Raw genomic sequence first — 15,662 nt, forward strand, 5'->3', positions numbered from 1 at the left:
CATAATTCATTTACAGTTCAACCAGTGATATCAGTGCTAATAAAACTAAAAGCATTAGTAACGCAGAACAAATAATGGAAGGCCCATAGCCAAGAGTCTCTCACATATACAACAAAGAGAATTCAGTTAAATGAGTTTGCAATTCTGTCATTCGGGAATCATTCGTCAAGCAAGGCTTTCTTCACTCCAATGCAAGGGCAAGTCTTTCATCACATGATGTCACAAGAGAACCAATGTCACACTAGAATCCAAACGTATTTTCTTTTTAAAATGGCAGCAAGAGCCAAGGAGTACATAATATGCCATCTTTTATTGAGACACAGCAGCACAATATCAGATCTCATTTTTTTGGTTGAGATCAGGACACAGGTCTAGTGACTTCAATTCACCACTTTATAAGTTACATCAGTGATATTAAATGGTTGGGAGAAACAGTATGATGACATATTTCTGTCTCTTTAGGCCTGTACCATTGATGTGGCAAATGCTTCTAAGAGTACGGTTGAACTCGCAACTGCTGCTAAAAGTGAAGTAGCAGCTAATCTAGATCTGCTAAAAAAAAAGATGACTCTCTGTTGATTTCCTTTTTATTCCCTTTCCACAAATGTATTGCTCTACTATGAATATTTATCGAGAAAGTTAAATTAGTTAAATTCAAGAAGCAAACTTTTCTGGGAACAGCAGCATTTCCGAACCTGTGCTGATTGTACACAGTAGGCAAGGTTTTAGTTTTGGCACATGGAGCTCCTAAAAGATTTTAGTACCCAGAGAGCTGCTCTTAGTCCCTCACGCAGTTCTGCCACCATGGAGACTTCCAGGTGAGTGAGCTAGAGTTTCGCATAAAGGCCAACTGCTAAGGCCCTTTCTGTAGAGCCCTTTCCGCCTGGACACTGGAAATTTTATTTCACCTTCAGGACATTGTAAGACCCTTTTTCCTTCTGTGGTTGCTAAGGATGGAAACCAGGTTAGTGGGACACTGTGAGGATCTGAAATGTATTTTAGGCTCCTTTGAAATAGAATCCCAACACAGCATATACATAACTGCTGCTGCAGAGAGGTCAGAGCACACAAAGAGAATTTCATTTTTATATTCCGATACAAAGTAGAGACTGTTTCAGTCAGTAGTAGTAGTGGTATAATTATCAGGAATATCAGTAATATTGCTCTTAAATCCTAAAGAAGGGTCCATGAAAATGCTCTTATGTAAATAAGAACTCGATAAAGTGAGGAACAAAAGATTTAAGTCTACATTTTTGACTTATGTTACTTTCACAGAAATTGCTACTGCCATCTTCTACCATTGTGTATGTGCAAACAAAAGAACAATTTATTATGTACTTGTAACTATGCACTACTAAGTCATAAAAATATTTTGTTCTTAGGCACTCAAATACATGGAGAAATTCACAAAACAAGAATGTTAGGTTAAGCATCAGGGTGTTCCATACTTGCTATTCTGTGTTTGATTGTATACCTAAATAGCCAAGTGAAAATGAACTTTTTAGAATGTTAGGAAGGAAGGAGGAATTCACATTACAATAGACATATAAGTGAAGAGAGAATTAGTATAACAAGATAATTTCTAACTTCATGCTAGGGAAGGAGGGAATGACTTGTGCTGTGATTTGGATTTCCGGCTTTTTGTGTGTGCTATTGACACTTCTTCAATTAAGATGGTATCCCTCCTTCCTACTTACTTTATCTTTTAATTAAATTAGGTACACTCTTGCCTTAGATCTGAGTTGCTGAGGAAACAAAGAATTCCCCACATATATGCAAAACTTTTTCTGGGAGAAAACATGAGACAGGGAAAAAAAAAAAGAGGAAAGAAAAAAGAGAAAATTTTACAGACTTCTATTTGTCTTTTTCAAGTTATTAATCTTAAATCACTGGTTCTGTGTTTGTTTAGTTTTTAAATAGCAACTACATATATATTCATTGTGTCTGCTTTCTGTCCATGGTGAAAAGCACAAAGGAAAATAATGGCATCCACACAATAAATGTAGACGTGAAATGTGCCAGTGTGCCATCTACTGCTACACAAGCACTACAAGATGCTTGCTCTTACACCTGATAGCCTATTACCTCTGAACGCCAGGAGGTATGTTGGGTATTATATCCTCTTGGAAATGTGAATTTGCTGACTTTTATTGTTTTGTCCTTACAACCTTAACCTTCCTCTGATGTGGTTTCTTGATGGAAATCACTCCATCTTTTCAGCTCAAGGTCTGTCTTTAAATAAAATAACTTTGCAAGTATTTATTTTCCAATTACATTATATATCCGAAACTAAGCCATAAACTGATTTTTTTACCAGTTGACCAGCTTCTGAAAGGCGTTTTATTATTCTAAATTGACCATGAAGCTTAGTGATCTCCTCCCTTTCCCTTTTCTATTGAGGAAAAGAAAATAGCAGAATGAGTTTTGATGGCTAGGAATATATGTCTATAGCACAGTTTTAATCTGAAAAAATCCCTGTCATTCTCATTCAAAAATTTTCTCAATAATGTGCATTTGCAGGAGACTTAAACCAAAGATCCTGCCTCTCCATGGCTATAAAACTTACTTGATATCCACAACTATACATTTAAAATGTCTGTAGCTTGCTTAGGAAAAATAAGGTTCAATTTTTTGCTATGTAAATTATCGCAAAACAATTTGAACTGAAAATAAAGATGGTGTATGTTCCTAAACGAACACTGAATAATAAATATTTTATAATGTACTTACAATTTGTTAAAAATTAAATACAATAATGAGAGCCATGTTTGTGTGAAAGAAAGATTTCTATACACTAAATACATTTAGTATTATACAAGCACATTCTTTACTTGAAAGTTTTCCATTTGTTTTAACTAGCCGGTTACGCATAATTTACTCAGATCTTAACACTATTAATTATTATCCCTGAGCTTTTCAACTCATTAAGCCTGTTTATATTTATTACCTCGGCTAATGTCTTTGAGTCACAAAACGGTTCTCAAACAGGTATGGTTCCCTCTCTACTTGTGTGTGCATTTCTCAATTTATAATGAAGGCAAGAAGGTATTTGTTTTAATTAAGAGCGTTGACCCTTTGCTTTGATTTATGGAGGCTGTTTTAATTGCTTTCTGCCATCTACAGAGGATTATTAAATAAGGAGTTTGACTAAAAGAAGTGACTTTTTACCTCATTTGCTATGACTAACCAGGAGATGGAGCCAAGCATCCACGAACAACTAATCTGTCACTACCTGGCCAATACACCCCTGCCAGGGGATCAAGGCAGCCAGCAGTACCTTATATTCTTGAACCATCCCGTTCTGGTTGTCCTCGGGGGGCGGCTGCCAGGTGACCACAATTGCTGTCCCGTTCCCATCGTTCTTAGTTACTGAAACACTCTGAGGTGGAGCACTAGGAGCTGTTTGTTTGGAGAGAAGGATTGAATGGTTAAATTTGTCACAGGCAGCAGTGAGCTTTTTTTTAAGAGGAAGCTGGTTTCTGGGCTATACAAATGCGTTCTTTTATGCCCTACCCTTCATTAAGGGCAGTTCTTGCCTGCAAGCTAAAATGACACAGTCCTGAGCACTGAATTCCTCGTTGGTCTTGAATCACCTCATCCAGGACCAACAGCTTTGAAAGATAAAGTCTATCAACTGACTCCAATAGAACGCTAAACCTCAGTTCCTCTAGTGTGTAAATAATAATGAGTAATACAGTACTTATTAAAATCAGGACAAAATGTGTTAACAGTAACAGATTTATAATAAAAAAATATGTTTTGCATTTTAAATAGTCTCAAAAAAAGGATGCTTAGCTGATAACAGTAACACATTTATAACAAAAAAATATGTTTTGCATTTTAAATAGTCTCAAAAAAAAGGATGCTTAGCTGATACTTAGGATGAATGTAGTGAAGCATGCCTCTTGAACCACCCGCAGCAAAAAAACAGAGCTACACGGCATTCATACTGGAGAGGGAAAAGAGAAGGGGAAAGGTATCACGTTCCAACAGAGGCACTGAAATCCATGTTCAGAGGCACTGGCCACCTTGCATACTCATGCCTGAGCAGCAACAAAAGGAACAGCTTCATGAACCTTCTCTTTTCAGCACATGTATGAGATGGAAATACATAATTTAGTCCACTCTATCTGTTGCCCTCATTCATCTTTTCATTTTGTCTTAGTGATTGATCCAGATATGAAAGCCTTCTAGAAATGTGGTTTCCATTCCCCCAGCCATAGTGCTTTGATGATTTCTGTGGTGTCTGCTATCTACTCAAGATGGTGATTAGTAAGTGCTTGAATCTGACAGAATTGACTTGTGACCAGACCATGAACTCGGCAGGGAGGAGTGCACACTGCAGTGAAGATAAAACGCGCATTTCCCATTGTGTGTCGGAGGGGGCTTTTGCACATCCCTCTCTCTCCATCTCTCGCGCGTGGTTCTGAATATTTACTTCTGTGTCACCAAGCAATTCACATAATGATCAGTCCAACACAGCCCCCTCTGCTGCAGATTGCTGTTCTCAAACAGCACGCACTTCAAACAAAATCAAATCATGCACATATCAGAGGAAAGCAGGCCAGACTACAACTTCAAAAAGGAACGACGAAGACGGTCTGGCTCCTACTTGCCTTCTTCCAGGGTCTTTGCAAATTTCACTTCGCTATCTGCTCCCTGAAACTCATTAAAAAAAGGGCGAGCCTTGATTTCGTAGTTTACACCTTTCTTCAGCTCGGGAATGATAACGCTGTTTTTGGTTGGAGTCCTCACTTCAAAGATTAACCACTCTGACTCTCCATAGGATGCTGGCGTAGGCCGGTACAGAATTTTATATCCTTGAATATACTGGGATTGCTGGTCCACCTGGCAAGACAGCAGAACACACAACACATCCTTTAACAAACAGGAACCAGGAATGATGTCTGTGACACTGCGCATGGTCCTTGGGCTACCCGTTCATTTTATTCAAAGTAAACAACATCGCCGAAGCAAATAAAGGCTCCTTGCCTCACAGCAAATTACAGGCCTGATTCACAAGTGCATTAATCTATTTGATGCTGGTAGAACTGCACTGGTTTCCGTGGATTTATAAAGGGGGATAATGGAGTTGTATAATATGCCCCAGCCCCGTGAAATGAACAGCCTTCGCATCCGCGGAGCCTCAACGGAGCTCAGGACAGGCCAGACTTCTGCCCGCCCGAACCTGCACGGCCGGGCAAGGGGCGCACAGGGAAAGGGAGGAGGGCGAGGGCAGGGGGTCTACAGCTCCGCAACTCAGGGTGATGAATACAGAGATGAAAGAGAGAGCCTGCCAACTCTCCCGAGGTGTGGAAGCCTCCCAAAATCCGTGAAATGAGCATTGCTTCCTGCCTGCTTCCTTCTGGAGAAAGTGAATTGAAAGGGCAGCCAGCTGGCACCATCTCCATCGCTGTGATTAGGCTGGGCTCTGTCAGAGGGCAGGCTTGTCCAAGCACTTCCTCCATGGCCACCCACTCAGCGGGAGGCTCCTCTGCTGGAGGGAAAGGGCTGTTTCGAGAGGGCTCTGAAGAGGCTCCTAAGACTCAATACAGTAACACAGACGAGACTTGGCAAAGCAGCTCAAAATGATACTGAGTAGTCCCAAACGCTTTTTAGATCAAGGTAACTTTATAACACATGTATCATAGAGTCTTTAGGTTGGAAGGAACCTTTTAAGGTCATCTTGTCCAACCTCCCTGTGGTGAGAGATCTTAATGTAAATGAGGGTGGGACTCAATGTGTTTGGCTATAACTGAAACAGAAAATTATCTTATAGAAGTGATCTCTCGTGGAACATTCACTATCTGTTAATTACCGGTTTCAATTTCTGATGAGTGAGAAAGTCCAATAACAACAACATTTTTAAAAGTGCGTCAGATTTTCCCTATTTTCAAAAAATCTCATACAGTGATATAATAAAACTGTTTGCTTGCAATTTTACTCCAAAAAGCAACATGTTTCATTTTTAATATTCACATAAAGAATGCGTGTGTTAGCTGAAACTGAGGTAATGCTTATTTTTGAAATTGCAGAGAAGCCACAGGCCACCCAAGAGACCGACAAAAAGCGCTTGTCTGGAAAAGGTTGTTCTGTAAGTAAAGGTCAAACAAAATCCTGCTAGGAACCTCAAAGATGTTTTAACATTATTAGTTAAAACAGGAGATTGCCTGATGCAGGTGGCCGTACTGCAGGTGACACTGTAATTACTGTGCAACACAGCAGATATTATTTGTACTCTTGCCACACCGAGGAGCCCTGGTCATGGACATTGGGCTGGGGCTCTTCTACAAAGTCAAAATGCCTTTTCTTGTTCCAGATGTTCTGCCATGGCATAGCCAGAGCTACACCCTGTGCTCTCCTACGCTGTCCTTGCCAATATATTGACATGTTCAGATGGAAGTCCTGAAAAGACCTAAAAGTTCGCTCCCTTTGGATTTATTCCGGCACTAGGATAATTATCTCCCATTCTTCATTCTGCATTCTGTTTTAAAACTGCTCTTCTTTGAATTACATTTTCTTATCTCATTGCTTGTTACTTCTAGTTTCCCATGTTGTTCTTTCTCTTAATATCTACCTCTTGATTGCCAAATGTCTCCCAGAGTAAGCCATTTCTAATCCTTTCTCTCACTGAGGCCTCAGCCTTGTAATCCTGCTTCAATCTTTTTCACATATGTTCCCATTCCCCTTGCTTCCGGACTCCTACAGTATTGTTTCCTCACTCTCTCATTTCCTCTGCTATATCCTCCACGCGGCCAGCTTCCTGCTTCCCCCGTCAGAGCAACGTCAACACAACTCCTCTAAACCCTAAAGCCCTTTTCATCTCCTCTCCCTGTACTGTGTGTATTCATAGCACCATGGGAAAGGATAGGTTCAGATGAGGCTACATTGGTTTGGGTGTGTTTCTCGGTATGTACGTAGGATGGAGGTAACACTTTCAAAGAGAATTATGCAGTATTTCTCTCCACTGGTGTCTGACAGGCAGGGAAGTGCCCAAATTGTCTTATTAGGGGACTGATACACTTCCTACTGAAAACAGGCAAAAGCTTCAAATGGTATGACTTAAGAAGGCTTTGATCAGTCCTTTAGCTTCCAAAGGAGGACTCTGGAACTCTCACCATATTGTAAGCAGCACTCTCTATGGAGACATAAAATGGTGAAAATGGGACAAAATTTAATGAAGTAGCAAAGGAAAGCCCAAGTAGCACTCATTCCAGAGAAAAACATTTGCAGGCATACAAACCACACAGCTTCTTAAAGTGTGACTCCACTGCAGTCAAACAGTACAATTCAGCAGTGTATGTAACCACCTCCATGATACTGATTTATACTTACAGTCCAATGAACTTCAATTGAGGAGGAAGAAAGGATGGTAGGGTTGTGGAGATGTAGTACCACATCACCTAGTTCTCTCTGGACCTGCTTGTGATCCACACCTTGACTTGTTGGTGGAACATCTGTAATAATTTAAGACTCCATTTTCACAAGTATATATGATTGTTAAATAAGTGTATGTAAATACAAATTAATATATCATAAAGTATAGGATGCTATCACCAATAAAGTTTACCCTAAGTACTTCCCAATTATGTAAGAAAAAACTACATGAAGTATTTTCCCGAGCAAATCACCAGGTAGTACCAAATCAACGCACTGCACTTTCTTTGACAGAGAGAAACAGGCGGGAAATGCTGCATAAATCCCCCCACACACTTAGAGATGTCTTTGGTAAATGACTACAGCAGCATCTCTTTATTCCCTGCTGGGAGGAGAAAATGTTGCATTACCCATTGCAAATTCCAAGCGACCGGGAAACCTATAAAGAACAGCAAAAGCAGGAGCTGTATCTTCAGATAAATTCATGGGCAAACTTACTGTTTTTAATTACAAAAGAAATGTAACAACTGAAGAAAAGAAAAATGAGTCGTGTGGCTGCAGCTTCTCTGATGGCAAGTGGCTTCTGTAAACAGGAGGCAGAGCACAGCTGAGGGCTGTCTGGCTCTTCTGACATTTGGTCTATCTTATAGCTAAAAGAATTGTTCATATGCATGAAGGGACAAATTCCTCTCAAAATACACAATGGTACAATGGAAACACATATTTTCTGCATGCAGTGCCCTTGAAAAGCATATTTAACTGAAATGGAATGACTGTCAGACAAGTATAAAATTTACAAGGCAATGACTATTAGACTGTCTAAAATATACATGTACTATGGACAGCAGAGTAACATAGTTTCTGTATTGATTTCATATGTCTCTCTTTGATCACTTCATTTTAAACAAGTAACATGCTGACTATGGCTAAAAGTCACAGACTGGAAAATCATGAAAAGTACTTACAGGGATTTCTTTTTTTTTTTAATTAATGTAATTCCAGATACAGAGTAATGCGTTACATAAACTTTGCTGTAGTCTACTACTTCCCTGCCTGACCTCCTCTAGCGAGTAGGCAAGATCAGGAAACCTTCAAGGGTTCTGCTCTCTGAAGACCTTGGAAATTTCCACACCTGTCTGCTTACAAGAAGTGCCAAAGAGAGAATACATAGGAATTGCATATATATTTATGTACAACTACAGCTACTGTAATAAGTCAGTGCAGGTGTGCAGACTATCTTGAAAGCTGAGGTTTGTATGGCACAATTGATGCTGATATAGAAGACAGTGCAAGTGCAAGTGCAAGAGCTGTAAAGCATGGTTTTTGCATGGTGGCCATATTCTCAGTTTACCAGCTTTTGCTCTTGTCTAAATAATAATAAAAACATTGTAAGAATGCATTAGGACAAGGCATGAGGGCAAGTTTTTTTCCAGAAACATAGTTCCCATTTCCAAATACAAAGTCTATGTCACTTTGAACTTTTATCATACAGTTTCCTCAACATATATACAAGAAGATGGGGTTTCTTCAAAGTTAAAGCAGCAAACTGAAGTTAGCATGTAGCCAGTGGGTGACAAATCTGGATTCTTAACAAGGAACACTGATAACAACAGAAAACCAAAACAAAAAACCTACCACTGAGTCACTGCTGTATCCACATGTAGTATATTCCACCAAACAGTCCATTTATCAGAGTATTTCCCTCCCCCCAAAGCTTGAAAGAAAGAAAGAAGCTTCTGTTTGGAGAATCGCCTAAGTATCACCCTGCTTAGAAAGTAACAGGAAAGTCAGTGGAATAATTAGTTCTATCTTTGCTAGTCGTAAAAGATGAGTCATCAACAATATGAATCAAGCTAGTAATAGGCTCGGTCCTTTGCACATCTGTGCTATACAACAATACGTATGTTTTCTTGTTTCGGCTCCAACCTTCCAAGACAAGGACTGTCAGTGAGAACACCTAAGCGTGTTGTTGTTAATGTTGATAAAGCATAAAGATGAAGGTAGGTTAGGCTCCTGGTTTGGACAGGCATTTAGCACAAGACTATAACACCCTCTAGACAAAAGTGAGCTGGGAAATTTTTGAACTTACTTAGCTAGACCACAACTTACACAAAACTGAAAAGGAAGAAGAGCGGAACTGTTTAAAGAACTTGATTACATTTCTTATTGTTGATGAAAATTTTATATACTGGCTGTTATTTTCACTCAGGCTTTGTGTGGTTCTCAGATCTTCAGCTCTACTAGGTGCCCAGAGGACAGCAAAGCTTTTCCATGGCATTATAAACCATTCAGTTCTGTGAGTGAACAGAATACTCTGTCTCACTCGCTGTTTATCAGAGTCAGGAGAGTGATCAGTTCATTTGGGACATTCAGACCTGATACTTCATCTCATCTCCAGGAATGAAACCACACTGCATGAAAAACAGACTCGGGCAGAACACTGCAGCCTGCCCGCATAGTAACATGTGTTGCCCTATTCCCAGGAACACAGAAATCACTAAATTAGGTTACTAAATCTCTCCTTGTTAATGGACCCGGGAACCTGTGTAATCCCTGTTTTCCATGTGGCCATGACACTGCTGTCTATATATCCACCTAAATTGTCACCCATCAGGAGAGATGCATAATAACAAAGGGCAGCAATGTGAAACTGTTCTCTTCCCATGGGAGATGAGAAAGATTTGCTTTCAGACCAACTTCAGAACAAATGAAAAGCCAGGAAACAAAAATGCTTTGTTTCCTTTAAGGAACTTCCTTTCAAAAACAAACATGTTCTTACTTAGGCAAGCAAAGAAACAAATATACAACACAGGCACTCTTAATAAGCCAATAGGGCAATTTCTCCAGTAAGTAGGAAAAACGGGGGGAGGGGGGCGGGGGGAAGATGATCTTTATCACTTTTACTTTGAAAAAGACTGTGTCCAGTTTTTCCCTTCTTAAGAACCAAAGTATTTCCACTGGAAAAATACATGCTGCGAAGCTGTGGTGCATTATTTCCTGTACACCATCATATGTGTCATTTATTTTCTACAGTGAACACAAAGTTATTTTAAATTTTGAACAGCTGAATTCAGTCCGTAGCTGGACTTCAGTCATGGCTGAAGTCGGTGAATGACTCCTTCATCCACTACTACCCGACCTTTTCTTCCACTTGACTATCTGTAAGCATTGTCTCTCTTTCCTACTGTTTTACTTTCAATAGTAGTACTATTGCAATACTTCTAATATACTGCCAAAACCTCTTCTTTACTGGCTCATGATGCCTGATTCCTTCAAATTTTACATTTCTCTCTTTCCTAATGCAGCAGAAACCAAATTAGATTATGTGCTGTTTCTCTCTCTGTCTCAGTCTTAAGCCTCATCTGATTCACCGGACATAATAATAACATTTCCAAGGAATTTGAGGATTTGCGTGATAACTTAAAAAATCAAAGATTACTTCTGTTGCTAACAAGAGCTATTCTGCAAGATGTAACTATCTTTGGATAAGAGATACTAGGGTTCCCTTAGGCAATGCAATATGCTGTCTAAGCAGCTTTTAGAATCTATGTTATAGGGAAATGCAAGTTTAAACATTGTATTTTACTCTCTAGCATATATTATAGCCAGGATAGACAGACAGATGAAAGCTAGCAGAATTCCTGCATCTGGTTTTGCTCAGTCAACTTGTGACAGCCACTGTGGACAGTATCAAAAGCTTACCTTGAGTTTTCACTGGATCCGATATTTGGCTTGGGTCACTTAGCCCATAAGCATTAGCTGCCCTCACAAGGAATAGATAAATTGCATTAGGTTTTAGCCCTTTAACTGCAAAACTCTCTGTTTTCACATTTTCAGCTACAGTTTGCCAGCTGCTACCAGATGCGTGGCTAAGGATAAAACACACACAACAGCAGGTTAGCACGTGCTTCTTTAACAACATATTATATATAAGCATTATGTACAGCAAGATCACATGAGACTCATATACCTGAAGGCCTCAATTATGTAAGAGGTTGGTGTTGCACCTGAATTCAAATTAGGTTGCCACGACAATGTTACTGTATTTCTGCTGACATCTGTAACCTCGGGTTTTGATGGAGCGCTAGGAATCAAGTTTGGGTCAGTGGGTCTTGGTGGTTGCACTGGGACTCCAAACTCTAACAAAGGAGAGAGAAATGCTGAGTATAAAGAGGAAACAGCTGTAAGCTAAATGCTGTTCACATCTGCACTGGTAATTTATGACAGAGTCAGATAACTTCTGCATTTCAATTTCTGATTTTCCTTTATGTATTTTCTCCACGCAGAGAAACCCTAATTGATTTACCTTGGACTTCTATGTATGCACTCCATGTAGCTTCGCCACTTGGGGTTGAAGCAATGCAGGTATACCGACCAGTGTCACCCAGCTGAGCGGGAAAAGAGAAGAATAAATATTTGAAACAGTCAGGCACTCAGTGGCCTAGAAAAGTAATTACAGCTCTCCATGTTCCCCCATGAATATGTATAAATGTATTAGGCTGCAAAAACTTCAAACCAGAAACTTCTTCCATTAAAAGTTATGATTTTGTGTGCTTCAAAATGAAAATGAGTACTTATTTCTGAGCACTCATTAAAGAATTGGAAAAGCTGCAGATTCTAATTTAAGGTTACTTACTCTGTAATGAACAAACTAAAGGCCAATTCTTGTAGCATTGATTTCTTACTCTGCAGAGGTCCTAACAAATAAATCGAGAAGGAACTCGGATGACAAGACCCCATGCAACTGTCAACCTTCTACCTAAATAGCGCCCGGGGATTTCTCTGGACTGCAGCACTGGAGAGCCTGTCATCCTTAAAACAAAGCTTAAATATTGCACAGGGCCTTGTTCGTACGGGGCTCTCTGTGTTAGTATAAATTTCATTCTACAGCAGACCCAAAAAAGAATTTCCATGTGCTATTCTCATCTAGTTCTGCATGTTGGATTATTTGTCTGTATGTGACTTAATCACATTTCAAAAGTGTTTCTTTTTTTCCCCCAAAAAGAAATGCTATCCTCCTAAGGTCCCCGCCTCAGCAGATGAGCTGAATGGAAGCGCTCAAAATCAGAGGTTCAAACTCTAAGCCAGTGTAACTTGTAATCGGTAACAGGGCAACTCTAGGGAACACAGTAAAGTGACGTATTCAGCCTAATTTAAAAATTACTACATTTCAAATCACAGACAAGATAGCAGAGAATAGCCAGTATGCCAAAACTTGACAACATTTTAAAACATTTTACAGCGTGCGAGACATGACCAGCAATACTGACCAGGTACTTTCTATAATTCCCTAAGGAAGCCAGGTACTTGACAGGTGGTTAACCGTTTTAAGCTATGTTTATACTTTCGAGTAAATATGTGTAAACTTTAAAAACCGTTTCAAAAAAGCTGTGCACATGGCTCTATTACTGCAGTATGCTAAACAAAGTTTTTCTTTATAAACATTTTAAATAATTAGATCATTTTAATCTATTAGTGCTAAAGCCCAAATAATTTAAGGATTTGTCTTACTGAAATACATGTATTGCTTTCCCCTTCATGTTTTAAGTACCAAATAATTCCCTTAATTAATACCTCTTGAAAGCATTTTTCTTTATGAAATCCGAAATAATGTGCCCTAGGCAGAATAAGCCAAGGTGTTAAGCATAAAGAATGAACGATCTGAAAGCATGAAGTGTCAAATATAGTATCAAAATTCTAAATGTAGGATTTACTGCATCAAAAGTGCCTGGAGGTGAAAAAAAGCAGCCAAACAAACAACAAGAAAAAGCGTTTGCCAGTTCAAGCTACCTTGGCATATCGGATCTGTAATGCTCCTGTCTCCAACTGCTTGATGCGAGAGTCCTGGGTGGAAATGAGGATCCCATCCTTTTTCCAGAGGATAGTGGGCATTAAAGTGCCTGTGGCCACGCAGTTCAGTACTAAAGTACCATCTACAGCTACAGTCTGATTCACAGGACCCTGTCGAATAACAGGGGGAGGCCGGTCTGCAATCACTGCCAGAAGAAACAACAGGAAAGAGATTTCTGCAACTGGAAGCAATTTTCTAATCATCTAAGCAACAGCAGTTGCTTGAGGCTTTGAAACAAACTGAAGATAATTAAACAAGTAATTAAAGTTGGAGGCATGCATTATTCAGGGCAGGGTGCATTATAATGATGCACAACTACAGAATTTTAAAATGATACACAACACTATCTTCAGAAAGTAAAGAAGCATGACATATTACATAGTGGTATCTGCTAGGCATTCTCTAATTCCAATGTCTTTATAAAGCGATAACGGAATGAGAAAGGACTTCCCAAATTCTTTGTCAAGGCACAGATTTCACCTTTTACCACACAGCAGGCCTGTATAACAGAATTCATATTTTCAGTATTCAAAGACCCAGAAAAAGGAGGTAGGCAGGCAGGGGAATAACCTGGCAAATACGTATTTCTCAAAAAAAACTGTACTGTGTACCATCAACTCATCTTGGTGCTGTTTCCTAATTGGGAGATGCCTAGCAGTAGGGTAAAGTAAACACAAAGCCAATGAATAGGACCATATTAAAAAATCTCAACTAAGAAATATTTTTCCAGTAGTTTCTGACTTTTAGTTCTATGATGACTTAATCTGTCAATATGACTTCAAAGTCACAACGAGAATCCCACAGTTTGTTTCTATCAATTTTAATGCATCTTTCACACAATGAAAAATAAATGTTTTTGATGGGTTATTTAGTAACTGTGCACAGAAAGGTATAAAGCAGTCTCAGTATTTACAGGAAGAGAATGATTGTCTACATGAGGTTTTTCTTTCCATTATCCACTGAATAATCAAAAAAAGAGGTAAAAACTATCTGATTGTGTTTCAGTGACCTCCTCTACCTGTACCATCCAACATGACATGGACCGATGATCTGAAAATAGCCATAACTTTGAATGACATAAATCTGTTCATCAGTGTCATGGGAGCTCAAGTAACTTAAAAACTGCTTTGGTAGCTGAAATAGAAACCTGAATTTCTGATAATTTGTGAACTTCAGCTTTTTCTAAATTAATTTTCATAACAACAGACAGGGTGTTAGTACTGCTTTTTTTGGCTAAATTCCAACCTCTGTAATTTCATTTGCATGTTTAAATGACACTGTGTTTTCAAATGCACAATTTATCCTTTACTTCTTGTCCCAACCTGTTGCAATGCACTGCAAGGCCATTAGTATCTTTCTCTGCGGAGACAGTCAAAATAAGCTAACTTACAGTTTGTATTTAGCTTTGACAAGTTTGCAAAGAGCTTTGCAGTTGTCAGTGGTAAGGGGCTGATGGATCTGTGCTCTACAGAAAAAATCTAATGCCACTGAAATGCGTGGTAATTTTAAGTGCCGCTGAAGTTGATGGCAACTTCTATTACATCTAGGAATACCAGGGCATCGTTCTGCATATCCTGCCTTCACTTTTATAAAAGTACAAAAAAATTACTGTCCCAAGCCATTATACAAAACAACTATCCATCAGATCAATCAAGAGCTTATATTCATAATAAAGGAAATTATTTAAATGAAATAGTTTTTTTCCAAGTTCAGATGGTGTGGGTCATTAAGAGAAAAACTCTTAGGGTTAAGGTCCTTATCCTGGTTTTCTTTTTAAATTTTTTTCTCACCTTGCCACAGCGTTCTCCCCAATGGCAAATGAGTAAAAGTGGATTAAGAAATGTGGCTTACCACCTTTGAGAAACCAGAAAGGATTCAGTCCTATTCCTCCAAGCAATCTCAATCCAGAAGGTGTAAAGAAACAATTTTATTCTCCAGGTTCATGGCATGTTTCTAGCACTGTATTGTTTCTATGTTTTCTATAGGGCAAAGGTCTTGTTTATGGAAACTCTTCTCTGACAAGAGCATCCCACCCCTCGAAGTCTCTCCACAGACTGCACTCATCCTCTTTTTTCCATAAGTACCAACATTATTACTTTTTCTGCATATCTTTGCTATTAAGAATATGAAGTATTTCTGCTAATTGGCAAGTTGGCCTCACACCAGCATATATTACTGCTTGCAGTCATGCTTCCTGTAGCTTTTTCATCTTCAATTTTGTCACAACTGCTCCTCAAAAGGAATGTATGATAATATTAATTTGTATGTTATTCTATTGACTTCCACATAGATAGAGCTTTTTCCCCTTGCTATACAGCAATATTAAAAAAAAACCACAACAGGTAAATGGAGATGCTAAGCAAATGGACACACAGTAATAGGGATAAAGAGCTAGGCAGCAAGCAATCTGAAAGTAAACTAAATCTAGTAGGGA

The 15,662-nt window shown here is 39.1% G+C and overlaps 1 protein-coding gene across 1 annotated transcript in view; it reads right to left on the reverse strand.

Moving 5' to 3' along the window:
- ROBO1 (roundabout, axon guidance receptor, homolog 1 (Drosophila)) overlaps window positions 1-15,662 on the reverse strand; it is a gene marked incomplete at both ends in the record, with an annotated part of 99,831 nt that overhangs the window by 31,672 nt on the left and 52,497 nt on the right. Inside the window, 7 exons of the mRNA XM_010286794.1 lie at window positions 3,278-3,399; window positions 4,617-4,848; window positions 7,336-7,457; window positions 11,080-11,246; window positions 11,348-11,516; window positions 11,684-11,765; window positions 13,168-13,373. Of these exons, the coding sequence (XP_010285096.1) occupies window positions 3,278-3,399; window positions 4,617-4,848; window positions 7,336-7,457; window positions 11,080-11,246; window positions 11,348-11,516; window positions 11,684-11,765; window positions 13,168-13,373 (1,100 nt within the window). The remainder of the gene's footprint in view (window positions 1-3,277; window positions 3,400-4,616; window positions 4,849-7,335; window positions 7,458-11,079; window positions 11,247-11,347; window positions 11,517-11,683; window positions 11,766-13,167; window positions 13,374-15,662) is intronic.

The sequence above is a fragment of the Phaethon lepturus genome, unplaced genomic scaffold (assembly GCF_000687285.1).
Source record: "Phaethon lepturus isolate BGI_N335 unplaced genomic scaffold, ASM68728v1 scaffold12075, whole genome shotgun sequence".
Classification (NCBI taxonomy): Eukaryota; Metazoa; Chordata; class Aves; order Phaethontiformes; family Phaethontidae; genus Phaethon; species Phaethon lepturus.